The sequence below is a fragment of the Synchiropus splendidus genome, chromosome 1, assembly GCF_027744825.2.
Source record: "Synchiropus splendidus isolate RoL2022-P1 chromosome 1, RoL_Sspl_1.0, whole genome shotgun sequence".
Classification (NCBI taxonomy): Eukaryota; Metazoa; Chordata; class Actinopteri; order Syngnathiformes; family Callionymidae; genus Synchiropus; species Synchiropus splendidus.
In genome coordinates this window covers 32,477,640-32,492,479 of record NC_071334.1, presented here as the reverse complement: position 1 = coordinate 32,492,479, position 14,840 = coordinate 32,477,640, and the positions used below count along the sequence as shown (strand labels likewise).

The 14,840-nt window shown below is 41.7% G+C and overlaps 2 protein-coding genes across 9 annotated transcripts in view; one reads left to right on the top strand and one right to left on the bottom strand.

Moving 5' to 3' along the window:
* LOC128753086 (epidermal growth factor receptor kinase substrate 8-like protein 1) overlaps positions 1-7,102 on the top strand; it is a 15,270-nt gene extending 8,168 nt beyond the window's left edge. For all 4 annotated transcript variants that reach the window (XM_053854850.1, XM_053854852.1, XM_053854849.1 and 1 more), the window contains 13 exons: positions 1,392-1,438; positions 1,514-1,643; positions 2,547-2,635; positions 2,713-2,787; positions 3,129-3,277; positions 3,365-3,509; positions 3,619-3,668; positions 3,736-3,844; positions 4,501-4,629; positions 4,717-4,861; positions 5,281-5,446; positions 6,278-6,410; positions 6,478-7,102. In XM_053854850.1, the coding sequence (XP_053710825.1) occupies positions 1,392-1,438; positions 1,514-1,643; positions 2,547-2,635; positions 2,713-2,787; positions 3,129-3,277; positions 3,365-3,509; positions 3,619-3,668; positions 3,736-3,844; positions 4,501-4,629; positions 4,717-4,861; positions 5,281-5,446; positions 6,278-6,410; positions 6,478-6,564 (1,454 nt within the window). In that variant the 3' untranslated portion in view covers positions 6,565-7,102. The remainder of the gene's footprint in view (positions 1-1,391; positions 1,439-1,513; positions 1,644-2,546; positions 2,636-2,712; positions 2,788-3,128; positions 3,278-3,364; positions 3,510-3,618; positions 3,669-3,735; positions 3,845-4,500; positions 4,630-4,716; positions 4,862-5,280; positions 5,447-6,277; positions 6,411-6,477) is intronic.
* luc7l (LUC7-like (S. cerevisiae)) lies at positions 7,087-14,840 on the bottom strand. 5 transcript variants are annotated; one of them, XM_053854864.1, is made up of 11 exons: positions 12,871-14,668; positions 12,493-12,576; positions 11,208-11,302; positions 10,954-11,052; positions 10,437-10,547; positions 10,018-10,161; positions 9,505-9,681; positions 9,333-9,421; positions 9,221-9,250; positions 8,434-8,592; positions 7,087-7,852 (listed from the first exon to the last, which is right to left on the bottom strand). In XM_053854864.1, the coding sequence occupies exons 2-11, from the start codon at positions 12,500-12,502 to the stop codon at positions 7,729-7,731; spliced, it is 1,038 nt and encodes a 345-aa protein (XP_053710839.1). In that variant the 5' UTR covers positions 12,503-12,576; positions 12,871-14,668; the 3' UTR covers positions 7,087-7,728. The 5 variants fall into 5 exon arrangements, with proteins under 5 accessions (XP_053710839.1, XP_053710838.1, XP_053710840.1 ...); XM_053854863.1 differs by having other exon boundaries at positions 11,208-12,576; positions 12,871-12,941; positions 14,494-14,657; XM_053854865.1 differs by lacking the exon at positions 12,493-12,576 and having other exon boundaries at positions 12,871-12,941; positions 14,494-14,565.

Below are 14,840 nucleotides of genomic sequence, written 5' to 3'. Positions count from 1 at the left end.
GTGCAGTGTCATGCGTTAGGGAGGGTGAGAGATTGTCATTGATCTTAGGTCCCATCTTAAGCATCGTAGGACCCAGAAGAAGCTGCTTGTAAACTGGTTGATCTCATCCTGAACCTCTTGTCTATTGGGAAGTTGTTGGCAGCAATTCTCAGAGAGTCATTTCCCACCTTTTGTGGTAAACCTGATCAAAGACTTGTGATAAGTTAGACACCAGGATTGCTCCACTTGGCCCTGAGTCTTGTTGTAATCTGGTGGTCAAAAAAACACGGAATAACCATTTGGATTGGAAGCTTCCCTGACATGGATTTATAACATTGTGACACAGCTTTTTCAGATCATCAATGTGTTTATCATTATAACGAGTCGAGACAGTGTCGACTTCAGCTGCAGCTATTAATGTAGCGATACGTAAAAGCATTTATTCATAACAAAATTAACAGGAAAAAGACAATGAAAGGTCAGGCAATACAAAGTTACATGACTGTCAACTTCACATAATTCTAATTCAAATTGCTACAAATAAGAGTGTAAGTGAAAGTAGAAACATTTAAAACATGTTGTCTAAATATTCCTTTCCAAGCTAAAAACAATACAAACAAATGTCCTTCTGTTTTATGGACGGACATTTAGACAGCCAGAGGGAGGAGGTTCTTCGCCTGGTGGCCTCAGGATCTTGGATCTGCCTTCTGCAGATGAGGTGGTTCTTCTCTAAGTCTGAGACCATGTTTCTTAGATGGAAAATAGTGGAATATCTTTTGGGCTGTAACATAAAATCCACTGAAGGATCTCTTCGCTAGTGAGAGACAGATGTCTGAAGCGTTGGAGACTCCTTAGGGTGGAGGCTTGTCGATCCCCTGGTCTTGGATGGGTCAGGGCCAGGTGTTCTGTGGATGTCCAGTTCGGACGAAAGAGGCAGGAAATGGAGGAGAGATTGTCTCTTTGTTGTTCATGGGTTCTGACTGCTGCCCCCATGATCCAGTGTTGGATAAATGGGAGACAACTTGGACGTCCTAGCTTGGTGCTTCCCAAAACTATTTCTTTTGGTTTCAGCTTGGAAAAACAGTGAATAATAAGTTGGATTCAAATGTGTGTTTTTGTCTTTGGATGTGAACTGGATTTATGATGAATGTGGCATGTATAAGTGGCGGCTACAACAAAGCATCAAAAGGGTCAGTGTTGACATCAAATAAATAAAGTAGATGGATTTAAAGGTGAAAGGGGGATGGAATTCAAATCTCTGTGAAGCATAGAGATTTCTTTGTGCTTATGTGTGCTTAAGAAGGAGGGAGCAGGGGTGTGTGTGTGTGTGTGTGCAGGGAATCTAAACAGAACAAACCAAAGGCCATGAGTGAAAATGACTGAACTGAATCCTCTCGTCTCTCTAACAACAGCCAATGGAGGACCAGATATTTCTTTCCTGCGAGCGGAAAGAGAAGTGGTAAGACAGTCCATCTGGCGACAGACGTTCAGCTGAGAATCGACTGCATGACCAACTGGTTTTCCTGCACCTCAGGGGATCCTCAATCACTGCTTTGACGACATCGAGAGTTTCATGTCCAAGCTGCAGCAGACCGCCGAGGCTGCCACCATGCTCAGCCAGAGGAAGAAGAAGAAGAAGAAGAGCAAGAAGCAGGCAGCCGAGGGTGAATATGCCTTGTGAATGATCGCTGTGGGCGCTGCTCTGTGGAGTGAAATTGAGGAGTAAAATTGGATGATGGCTGAATCTTGAACACGTGTGGTGGTCGACATGTGGTGGCCCTTGGCCGCACAGATATTGGAGGCTTCAATAGAGAGTCCAGTTCATTTGAACATGAGTGGGTTTCACAGATTTTAAATGCATCCGTATATTTGGAAACGTACTGGATATATAAGAGAAACTCGAGTTGGCAGAAAATAGTATTATTCATGGGAAATTAACATAGAAACTGAATACATAGGAATGGAATAAATAGCGTTCCAATGAAAGACAAAGTAAAGTGTATTGTTTATTTTTTTAGATAAATATTAATACATTGAGAAATTTCTGTTTATCTTTTAATACCACTTTTGAAAAGAAATCTTCAAATAAAGTACTTCAACCACTGAAAAAAAAACTATTCGTAAAACATCACGTAAGACTAAGATAAAATTAAAGTCATGCACTAAAAAGATAACCAGCAACTTCTCTGAAATCACAGCACAATACTGAGGCCTTACGTAAAGATGCTCTTCTTCTTCAATGTGACACTGTGTCTGTGTCGTCGTACATTTGTCTTCAACTGAGTACAGTGTGACACTGACATTGCAAGGGCTGCAGCAAAATTGTTGTCATAAACACACACATCCTCAAAGCATGAAAAACTAACCTTATTTGCATTGCAGTGTGTCGTGGACAGAAAGGTTGCAAGGCTTTTCCCAAAACAACAACTGAATGACATTCACCTGAGAGAGCAAACCAACTCTCACCCCAATATTGACTAGAACTTTGTGATTTGTGTGACAGCGGTTCAGTGCAGTGGGTCAACATGTCATTATTGTCTAATCTTAATTTTGTTTCCTGTCAATAGAGGATCTACTGACAGCCAAGGCCCGCCCCCCACCAGAAGCGGAGTTTATTGATATCTTCCAGAAATTCAAATATTGCTTCAGCCTGCTGGTGTGTACCAATTCAGACCATAAAAACGCAAGCCCTCACTGGCACGATGAGTGTTTGACCAAAGTATTATGTCTCAGGCTCGCTTGAAGTCGACCATTTCCAACCCTTCATCAGAGGAACTGGTTCATCACGTGTTCAAACCCCTCCACATGGTGAGTTTCACGCTCCGCGCCCAGCTGAGGACAGTGGTGAACGTGTGACAAGGAAGTACGGGTCTTAGTCACATCCATTTTATTGGTACTTCAGGGAAAGCATTAAGGTTTATTGCCTGGTGAACCACGACCCATAATACAAGCCGCCAGCTAAGTCATGTTGTGGCTTCCTCTATTTACACAAGGCAGTTCCTAAACACGTGCTGTGTTGGTTTGCTCTGCTTTTGTTGAGGGGACGCGCACCAATGTCATTTACCTAATTTAACATTTAGCAACAAATACGGAGGCAGCTACAGCTCTGAAACTTATCGGACATTGTCATCCCGCCTGCGTGTCCACAGATGGTCAACACCACAAGTGGACCTGCTCTGGGGGCGTCCGTGTCCAGCCCTGCCATGACCTCCTCTGCTGTGACGCTGCTGCAAGACAATCTGACCGAGGCAGAGCGACAACTGTGGACATCTCTTGGTCCTAACTGGACACAGCCCCGGTCAGTATTCGGAACCAATGCTCATCGCTTGCTGAAGATCCAAGTTGTGGGAGTCACGTCTAACGTCTAATGGTTGCCCGGCCTCAGCTCTCAGCTCAGAGGGCCTGTAGCACCGTACACGCCTGTGTTCTTGGATGGCTGGAAGCCAGAAGCTGTGAGGGCAGACGGGCAGGTTTGGGAGGATCCCGTCGAGTCACAACACAAACACGAAGCTCTACAACTAAAACGAGAGGTATGGAATACCTCGCTGTGACGTTTTGGGAACCGGCTCTTCTCCTCGTGACAGGAGTGTTTCTGATACTGTTGTATGAAGTGATGAAGGCATTTTTTTTTCCTTGCAGCAAGAGCCACCACAGATCATTACACCAGCAGATAGTCACTTAGATCACATGTAAGTTTCTCAAAGATTGATTCATCCGTTGAATCTGAACATGACAGCGTGTTTCTGATGTCCTCAGAGACGGGAAAACAAACACTCCAGAGCCAGACAGACTCTACACCTGCAGTTACGACTTCATCGCCAGGAACAGCAGCGAGCTCTCAGTGCAACAGGGCGAGACACTGGAGGTACGAAACGTAGAATCAAGGAACACTTCTTAGCCATCAATAAACTTCCTCCTTCATTGTTTATAATCTGTAATCATAGAGTTGTTTAGGGTCAGGTGTTGAGGCTTAACAAAACAGTAACTAGTACTTTATAATGGCTAATATACTGCCAGTATGCAGGACAAACATAGTTTATTTATGGTCCTGTAAGTTCCATAAGCTAAGGTGCCAAAGTAAACCATAGCAATATCTACATACATATATAGATATATCTATAGATTAAAATAGCCTCATTATAACTGTTAACATGATCATATGAATTACTAGAAATAAAGTAAATCATATATTTACGATATAGATAGATAGATTGGGCTTTTAATATGTAATACCTAATGTTTAGAATTTTAAAGAAAAAAATATGAATCATCTACAGAATATGGAATTTTATTTCATTATTTTGTTTTATTTTTGTTGTAGAAAGATCTAAGATCTAACAGAAAACAAAACTAACATGTCACACTCCTAAAAAGATCCAAATTTTCCACTGCTGATCTGCAGGGGCAGCAGCCGGTCTTCTCCTCAGGAAGCTGGTCTTCCTCGTAGTTAGCTCTAACAAGACACTTATTGATTTTGATATGAGGAAAGTATTGAAAACACGGCAATTATCGTCTGCACAGGTGATTGAATCCTCCAAGCGATGGTGGAAGTGTCGTAACCGCTTCAACCAGGTCGGCTTCGTTCCCTTCAACATCCTGGAACCTCTTGCTCACGTAGACAGCCCCGTCACCAACAGCCGACCCCCGAGTGTGAGACACACACGGAAACAGTAGAGTGACTCATTCATACCTGAGTGAATTCCACTGATGTTGGTCGTCTCCTCCGCATTCCTGCAGGCCCCAGCTCCACCTCCTCTAGCAAAGACTCTCTCAGTGGTCCCGCCCAGTCCTCCGACTCTGCCATTGGCCTCTTCGCCTCAACGCCCTCGCAGCTTACCGGCCTACAACCTGCAGCCTCCTGCTGCAGAGGAAACAGATAAAGGTGGGTCCAGAAGAGACAACAGGAGCCTCAGCATGCAGCAACCTTAATGTTACTTCCTGTCACTAACAATAGACTTCTGTTAACTGTCATGTCAAAGAGAACTAGAAAAGAGAAAATGATAACGTCAACATCTCGACGGTTCTTGATTTGTCTTTGAAAAGTGGCAGTCACCGTGTGTAGGTTGCTTTAAATCATGACTCATTCTGTGATGTTTTTATGCGCTTCAGCTTAGTTATAAATTTGATTTCAACTTTACATATTTGCCGTTCTTGCAGTCTGCTTAAAAAGACTTGGATTTAATATGTGTACTTTACAGCAACGTCAATTGGGTTAGTCTCCGATATCAGACGGCATGTTTAGCCATGGTCCTTTTGCTGAGAGAGAGTCAACTCTAGATGCGTGCCTTTGATGTGTGACAGTCATGATGGTGAACGATGAGCTGCTCCAGAGGCTGACCAATGGAAAGGCTAATCTGAACAAGCCTCTGGTCATCCCGAGATCATCGGAGACCACGGTCCCTCTGGACTACCACTCTCCTCCCGAGGAGGTGGCCGAGTGGCTTCAGGGGAAAGGTTTCAACGAACGGTAAGATAAGAGGACAGTCACTCTTTCATCCGCACTAGAAATCATTTTTTGCCACACTTTTAAACCCCACAGTGGAAGGTGTGAACAATGTATTCAGCTAAACTATAGTCACTTTACCTCATTATTGCCCTACACTTATTTTATCTTTTATCTATATAGTCTGATGGGGGTTTTTTTTTTGCGTAATCAGATCAATCGGACAGTAGGTGGCAATAACTGAGGTCAGACAATACACGGGCCAGCGAAGAAAAGCTGGCATGCCATGTTAGTTATAATATCATAAATGACAAAATGTTACATTGTTCCCATGTTGCTTTGTGTTTTGCGCAGTAACACTATTATTCACCAGACACTTTTGATAGATAGATAGATTCGCCATGTAATACGGTACATTGTATTGTTCTTTGTTGTCAGACCTGGACCAGTTTTTGTGAAATTTAAATTTCTATGCCAGAACTTGAATTTAAAAAAACCTTTTGAGAATTGCAAATGTCGCAGTTATAATTTTGCTCCGTATGTCATTTGATGTCAGTCCGAGCAAACAAAGGAAAGAAACATGTAAAACTCCAGATGAAAAATCACTTCAATATTAGCCCATTTCAAACCAATCCTGGAAGTTCCTTCCAAGTAATTGTTTCCCAGTTGAAAAGAAATTTTACTTCATAAAAAACAATATTGACTAAATTAAATAAGATGTAGTCCACAGCCGCATCATGCCAACACATTGAAATACATTCAGCCCATTGCATCTTTTCTCTCTTTATTGTTTACTTATCGTTTATTTCCATAAAGCTGTGGTTTCACCATGATAATTGCTTCTGTGTTCTCCAGCACGGTTTCTTGTCTGGGAGTCCTGACTGGCGCCCAGCTCTTCTCCCTCAACAAGGATGAGCTACGCGAGGTGATTCCAGATGAGGGAGCCCGAGTCTACAGCCAGCTGACCGTGCAGCGAGCGCTGCTGGAGGTAAGCTGCTGCAGCTTTAGATTCAACTGCAGGATTCATGAGAAACTGTTTCTTGTTTTACTCTCAGGATGCTCGCAGAGCCACTGAGTTGGAGGCAGTGATGGAGAAACAGAAAATGAAGGTTGATCTCAAACTGGAGAGCAGCACGTTATGAGATGAAGAACAACGACCGAGTGTGGAGCCCAGGATTTACTTCATATATTTATCACCAGTTGTGCCGTCAAAAAGGTGTCCCCAACTCTCTGTGCCTAGTTAGTATTGAGGAGTCCAAAAGTTACATGACCTGTAAAAAGAACCGTTTTAGTTTAAAGCGTTTTCCTGAAGTAACACGTGGACAGTGAAATATGTATTCAACAGGGGCTTTTTATTTTTGTTGCTCATCAAAGTCAATATTTATGCTTGTTTAAATCACACCACTACTGACAAGCTTTTATTGAACCCATGTGTATTTAAAGTTGATTTTTGTGTGCATTACTAAAACCAAATATACAGATTGTGCAACTAATTTGCGATGTGCATTTTTCAACAAGCAAATTAAATGCTCACAATTTTTGCTTTGAACAAGTTGTATCCTGTATAGATTTTCTTACATAATAAAAATGAGGAACTCATTGTGGCCACAATGAACAAAATAAAATGAATGAATATATATGTATATAATAATCACACATTTGGAGCTGTTCAATTCTACATTTAATTAAAATCCATTTCCATACAGTTTGTTCAGATTAGATGGGAGTTCAACTGTTTGCTGCACATGCTGCCACTAACAAAATATTTCCTTTAAAATTAATATGAGTAGCTTGAAAATGAAGGAAAAAAAAAACAATGCAGACATTAAAAACATCACCAATCAGAACGCATCAGTCATGATGAAGCCAAGTGTTGTGTGAACCAGAACACAAAACGACAGTCAGAAGTCAGGGGAGAGGAGGTGGTTAATATTAAAAAAAAAATAAAATAGGACAATCAACTGGTCCAAATCCATTTAGACACATTCAGTATCAAAAAGTTCAACAAACAAAAACACCAGCTCATGTTACTAATGGATGAATTGTATACATTTAAACTCAAGTTGGGAGGTTTTACACTTCTTTCAATTTTGAATATTTTTATTACCACACACCAATAAAGACAGGGGATGGGCCTATTGAATGACAGGTGTTGCTGATGCGAGGCCCAACAAGCCTCATCAAGAACCCCCACCCACCCAAAACTATGAAAAACAAAATAAAATCCCAGAAGAGAAGAAAGGTTGAATGCTTTATAAAAAAAAACCCAACACGTGAGACAGACGCGGTTAGCAGGAGTTTGACGTTCAGTGGTCCCCCATGTCTCTGTCGTCTCGCCGGGAGTCAGACCGTCCGTTCACACCATCTCTCCGGTCGCGATCCCTCTCGCGAGACTTGTCTCTGGATGGATGATCGCGATCTCTCGAGGACCTGGTGACATATCGACATCAGATTCATGAGCACTTAAATTACCAAATACCAGTGGAGGGTCGATGGGGTATCATGAAACAGTATTGAAGGTCTGATGAAACTGTCCTGATTTTCAGAGGCCACTAGATGGCGCTCTTGGTCTCGGCATGATGTGAGGTTTCATTGACTCAGTTGTTCAAGTCCAAACATTAAACAGCACACAGTGGCACCTGGACACAACAAATGTGCTTGCTTGTATTGTGCAGCATCTCCCCAGATCGCAGTTTCAAGGGCTTGTTCCTTTGAAATACCACAGAAAAATCTGTCTTTTCGTATATGTGTAATATGAAAACTGGCTCACACTATAGATAGCACACATTCTACTATTTTTTCCATTTGGCTAAGCGCTCAGACCTGCACTTCTTCGCGGAAGATCGGAGTAGAAGAGCAGGGAACTGGGAAGGCAGTAAGAAAGGGTGTGGGGATGTGATGATGCGTATAAGACAGGTGAATCACATCAGAGCAGTTAGATCTCAAATCGTGTCCTTGCAGCGCGAATGCATCAGATGCAGGTTACGTTTTCTCACAGAGATGACACCTACTTGTGTCTGGAGCTCTCATGGCTGTGACGGTGGCTCCTGCTGCGGGATCCAGATCGACTGCGGTGTCTCCTCCTCCTGTCCCGGGACCGAGAGCGGGAACGTCGTCTATCACGGGATGAGGATCGGGAGCGCCGCCTTCTTCGGTCACGAGAACGAGAACTGAGAATACAAAACAATACATTTCACTGGGGATGCACTGAATTTAATGTGGCCGAATAAATTCTTAACTGCTCGGCAAAATAACAAATGATACCAAATATCCCAAGTGGTTTTTACAATTTTTGGGGAAAAAAATTAGCTTTAAATCACTTTTACATGTTTTATATACCTCATCAAGTATGCATAAATAGAAAAACCTAACTGAATGCAGCAATTACTCTGTCAAATGTACATCTGAAAAACATTTCATTCGATGTGATGTCGCAGGTGAATCTCTAGAGACTATGTATGTTATGTCCATGAAATAAGTGCAGACTGTAGCGGGACTCTGAGATAGAGAGCACTGCATTTATGAAATTTCCACTCCTGATGTTTCAGATTCAGGCTAACAAACGCTGCACCTTTCCGTTGCTGAGAAAGGTTGGTCTGAATGTCACGCTCGGACCAGCGGGTATTGCTACTGCGCTAACAGCCTGCTGCGGTCGGATCTGAGCATCCCTAAACTTCACAAATACATTCTATTGCATTGCGTTGTTGATGAAAAACGAAAATCATCCTTCAGGCTGTGCTGCACAGTGTTTCACCACCTACACTTTACTTGTTGTCCACACTTGACATTAGTTCTTACCGTCTGTGCTCTCTGCTCCTTGATCTTGTCCTGAGAAATAATGGATGTGTTGTTACTTCAGAGCCATGTGAATTAAAAGACTGATTGTTAGACACTGTCTTATAAAGCTCACCTTTTCTTCATTCGTTCCTCTTTTTCTCTTTCTTCTCTTCTCTTTAAACGCTCCTGATTCCTCTTCTCTTGCTTGTCGACCACAGTTTTCTGTAGAGGTACAAAGAAAGGTGTCGTCATTGATATCCAAATCGGTGCAACAACCTGACAAGCAAATGGAAATGAAGACAAACCTTCAGTTGGTCCAACTTCTCTCTGATTTGAATGAAACCTAAATGAAGTTTCCCTCCAAAATGGTCAGCCAAACGTCGATCGTTGTCATGGAGACCAAGATAAGCTGAGCACACCTCACACACACGCAGCTTCTGCTGCTGGAAACTTGAGGCAGGCATGGAGTTTCTGTACTCTTCCTGAGGACATCAAAGCCTTCAGTTAGACATGGTCACTGCAGTGTGGGTTTTTAGGGACCGGATACATATCAGGACATGTTGAGGCATCCCAAAACGGCGGAGGTGAGCAACCTCTCCATGTCTCCACATTTATTTAGTAACAAATTCTGAAACACAAACTCACTCATCCTGTCATTTGGAGACCAGGCAGGATAAAATTATCTTCAGTAAAAAAAGATAGCCATATAGTATCAAATATTAATAATAAGGCTGTGTGTAAATGCCAACAGAGAAAGCAGTTCAGACACCATCCAGGTTTTACAATGTCAAAACCTGAACAAGATAGGGTTTGCTTACCTCAGCATCCTTCTTCCTGGTTCGGACCTTCTCCACCTCCTGCAGCACCTTCTGAGCTTCATCTACATTACCCTCAGCTCCAAGTTGCTCAGCCTTAGCTAACAGCTTTCCGATTTCCTCATTCAATTCGTGCACCTTTTCAGCCTTAAAAAAACGACAACATACAATTCAGGTAAGTTCTTCTTAAAACACAAATAATGGTGTAACTGTTGTGTAATTAATTGTGTAACTGCAAGGGGTCCCAAGAAGCTCAGTGTGGCCTCCAAATGGCTGCAAAGTTTGGGGGCAAAGAAAAAAAAGTCCACAAAGAAACAATAGCAAACATTGCAAAAAGGGTAGCCATCTCTCCTGTGAAATGATGACAATAGCTTGGGACTATTGGGACTTTGATAATACGTGTGCAGGTTTCAAAAACTCACCTTTGCTGAAACTTCAGCACTTATCTCCTCTTGAGTTTCAGCCAGACGTTTCTTTGCTAGTTCAGTTCTCCGGTCACAGTCTGCTATGAAAGATTCAAGATGATCCACCGCCTGCAAAGAAAATATGTAATATAGAAAGCAGCATTTGAAGATTTTTTCCTCCATAACACAATGAAATAATGGGGTTCTTCATTTGTTAAGCATTCAACACATACAACTTTGAATATACATTAGGTCCTCCACTCACTATCCAGCCTATGGCATCTCTTCTTTACGACGGTGGTGTTTTTCCAAATGTTAGTTATGTTCTTATTAGTACTGTTTCACAGTCATGTTAATGAAATGTCAATTTTATGCAGAATTCTGGCTTTAATTGAATTAAAAATGTGACAAAATCCAACTTTCAAAGTAAAGTAGGAACTTACTGACTTACTCACCCATATTGGAGAGCATATTCATGACTGTGTGATTGCAGGGACGAGGGGAAACCAGTCAAAATGTGGATAAAATTACTTACATCAAGCTCAAAGAAGAGGTCCCTCTCTTTTGAGGCGATTTCGTAATCCGCTCGAAGCGCCAGATCGTGGGTCTTAGTGCATTCCCCCAAGTCCATACGCTAAAAGCAGAGGAAGACAGAAGTCATGAATTGCTTTTCAGGTAAATGTGTATATATTTGCCAAATACGGACTCACAGTGACAAATAATGAACTAAACACATCTATGAGCTGATCTTTAAAACAGACCAAAAGAATAACAATTCGATTCACTTACAGTTCCAGACAAGATGTCGTGTGGACAGCAGTTAAGTAGATGACTTTTGCAGACTCGATCATCCGAGTATTTGACCCTCTGCCGTGTCTCGTCCCCTGAAAAAGTCCAAATAAAGCGGTCCATTAGAGAGACCTCATATATTTATTGGTTTTTGCGGGGTATATGGTTTAACACGCTTCACTATGAGTGCTCAATGTTGTTTTGTCACAGTGTGGATCACAAGGATAAACTTAGTTGACAGTAGGGATGTCCCGATCCGATACTCGGGTTTGGTATCGGCTGCCGATTCTGGAAGATCGGATAGAATCGGACGTAGTTACAATACTGGGCCAATACAGCTTTCATCTCCGACCCACTGGTTTCTACATAGTGACACTTCACACGGCCAAGCTTGTTATGTACTCATAACATGGTGTCCAGGAAATCCCGGACACAGAGAGTGGAATGGAAACAAGGTTTGAGCGTAACTAGACTTTGGCTTCACTTTCGCATTTTGCCGCCGTTTTTTTCTCCACAGTTCTGGCTTCCACCACATAGCACAGAACAATCCACAACAACCAAGTCATGGATCACGTCAAACAGATTACCCATAATGCTCTGTCTTAAAAGACAGACAATGCTCTGGCTTGTCTTTTTGTGAGACGAACTTTCATTTTATTTTGCCAACGTCAGCAGATTTAAGAAAAAAAAAGTCAATTTTTTTAAGTTGAGTTCAATAAATCAGATCAGGAGCAGAGAAATCTGGATCGAGACATCCCTAGTTTTATACGGTTGGGAGACATCTTGCATTATGTTCATTTTTAAAGTGCATGTATATGGTTCATGTCAGCTCACTTGGGTTCACGAGGTTCTAAAGGGTTCCTGTTAATAAGTAGTAAGGTGAGGGTGCTTTCAAGCATGAATACTTTTGTATTCTGTTCCTATAGTGAAGATCTAGCTGTGTGGAGCAGTCTGTGAAGCTGAACTTACCACAGCCTCAAGACTTAGCACACAGGAAAGAAAGCCAATACGCCTCAATAAACTGCAACAAATACAGGAACCTCTTGTACTACTAGCTGTGCAAAAATGATTTCCATCATATATTAAAAAGGAAGTTGTGTTTCTACATAAACTATACAGACAGGGTTGTTTAGAAATATCTTCAGGGCGATTGTCTTTTGAGAACTGCACTTTGTAAAAACTGTTGAGCAAATGAAATAAACCAAAACACAAAATAAAAAAACAAAAATAAAAAATTCCATGAAAGAATGTGTATACACACTGCGATCTGCACCACATACTGTACCCTTCTGCATCTTCAAGCCCACAGCTGCAGAATATTAAACCCGTTGTAGAAAAGTATAAATGGGAACAGTTTTCTTGCCCATACCTGTAGTAAGAAGTTGGGAGTCATACACAAGTCAGATTGAAAAACGGTGTGCAAGGCTGTTTTTGTTTTGTCTGAAAATTGCCTTCTTAAAACAAACGTCTGATGGAAGGATGAAGGATTCTGTATGACCAGACGTATTAGCTCAGGCTGTATCACACTGTTCCAAATTGTAACTCCAGTGGCACTGAACATCCAGTTTATGTAAGTCAAAAGGTAGGCTAAAATGACTTCCGGAAAGCAAACATTTGGTTTGGATATTCATCAGAACAGCTTTAAAAATTATTTGTGACTCACGGCTCGATGAACATGAGGCTTTTCTGCAAATCCCTTGCAGATTGTTGCAGGCTGGCAAAGATACACTGAACCTTAATGAATAAAATAAAGGGGCCACAATTGTTCAGTTTGTATGCATGGGAAGAATTTGATAAAGACACACACGCGCACACTCACACAACTGACATTTGGCCACGTTTAGATTTACAAGCATACATTTTCATTTTTTTTCTTTTAACTTTGAGAAACATATGAAGATGGCAGGGGCAGCAACATGCTGCAAATCCTGACTGTATCTTGGCATGTTTGTATCCAAATGACAAATCATGAAATTATTGGTGATATCAGTTATCAGCAGGATTAATTCAACTTAACATCTGATAAAATCCAAGAGGCCACTTCATAGGACTTGACAGTATGGATAGAACATCTGTCGTTCATATGCTCTTCTGACAACTTCTTCTTCTGACAGAATTGTAGCAGCATGGACTCTGACCAGCCATGCCACTCGCAGCCTATTTTTCAGAGAGTGCAAGAGAATTGCACGGGACATTGGTTCAGCATCACCATTGAAATGTGTTTATAACACTATCAACAATAATAATAGACACAACTAAAACTCTCATTCAGTCACTGAAGTTTTAGATGTGTTTTAATCCTCAAGGAGTGCATCAGTTCATCTACAGTGAAGTCTATACAAGCAACAAATCAAAATTTTGCTCACCAAGGACGGCTAAGACTAAGGATTTTTTAAAAAAAAGAAAAAAACAATAATCACTTTATGCACATCAGTGACCCCAGGTACATTCTAAAGCTTTCTTATCCAACAACAGGAACAAAATAGATTGCACGATCCAAGAGGTAGATGTTGTTTGCTAGACTTAAGTAAATATATTGTTGATGAGAACATGAATTCAACTCAGTTCAGTGTTCAGCACAATGAATAGGCTGAGAAACAACTGAGAAATGAAAACTTTCATTTAAATTTGGCATTCATAGAGCATTTTTTAAATAAAAAAAATTACAGAACTCCTCTACTAGGGTACAAGAACATTTCACTATTATTTTACTACCAAACGAAATGAGCGGGGCAGGGCCCCGTAAAGTTAAAATGAATCCGACATGTCGGTCTCTTTTCGCTTTTCAATTGACTTGGAATATATGCACACCAGTGTCAGAAACGTGGATTTGTAAGTAAGCATAAAACCGCGCTACAGCCACCGTTCGGTATTCTCAAAACGGGAGTACCGTTAGTTACACGTGCACGTGGTTGATATGTGCAGAACATTTTGGCGGAGCTTGTGTAAACGTACGTTGTAAGTAAAGACACATCATTGCTTGAGATATGCCGCGAACCTAAATACAATTGCTCGACTGGTGCGATGGCCAGTGTGGCGCTTCGGTGAGCGAAATGTTAACATAGAAATTTGAAAACGATCGCCCGCTGAAATCAAAATAGGCCATTGTGGACACAAACATCCAAATACAAGTTCGATCTTCATAAGTCACTTTCTTCTACAGTTCCAATTGCAGCCTGTGTCGTTCACCCATTCACGCAGGCCCGTACATCACAACAGCCAGCTATAGCAGCGGCTCCATCTTGGCTAGCCACATAGCTCAGCTAGCCTGTTAACGGCTACTCACCATCCCTCGCTGTTCCCATCAGTTGGTCCAGCAGAGCTCTCATTTGAGCCTGGGCAGACATTGTTGCTAGTTTTAAACAGACAACTCTTTCAAGAAAATAAACACGTTCAGTCGGTGTTCAATCGTATGAATGTGTTCTAGATTCAACTGATCATCGTCTTGAGCGCTCTTCTGTTCGTCACGGTAGAGCTCGGCGTTTTATAGTCAGGAAATGACGAAAGGCGTCTTCTAACGGTACTTCCGGTAGCCTGGGTAATCGCTGCTTTTGCTGCCCCCAAGCGTTCAGAAGAGACATTACATTTTGTGGTTGTATTGGCAGACTGTCCTTGGTTCCTCCCCAGCACACC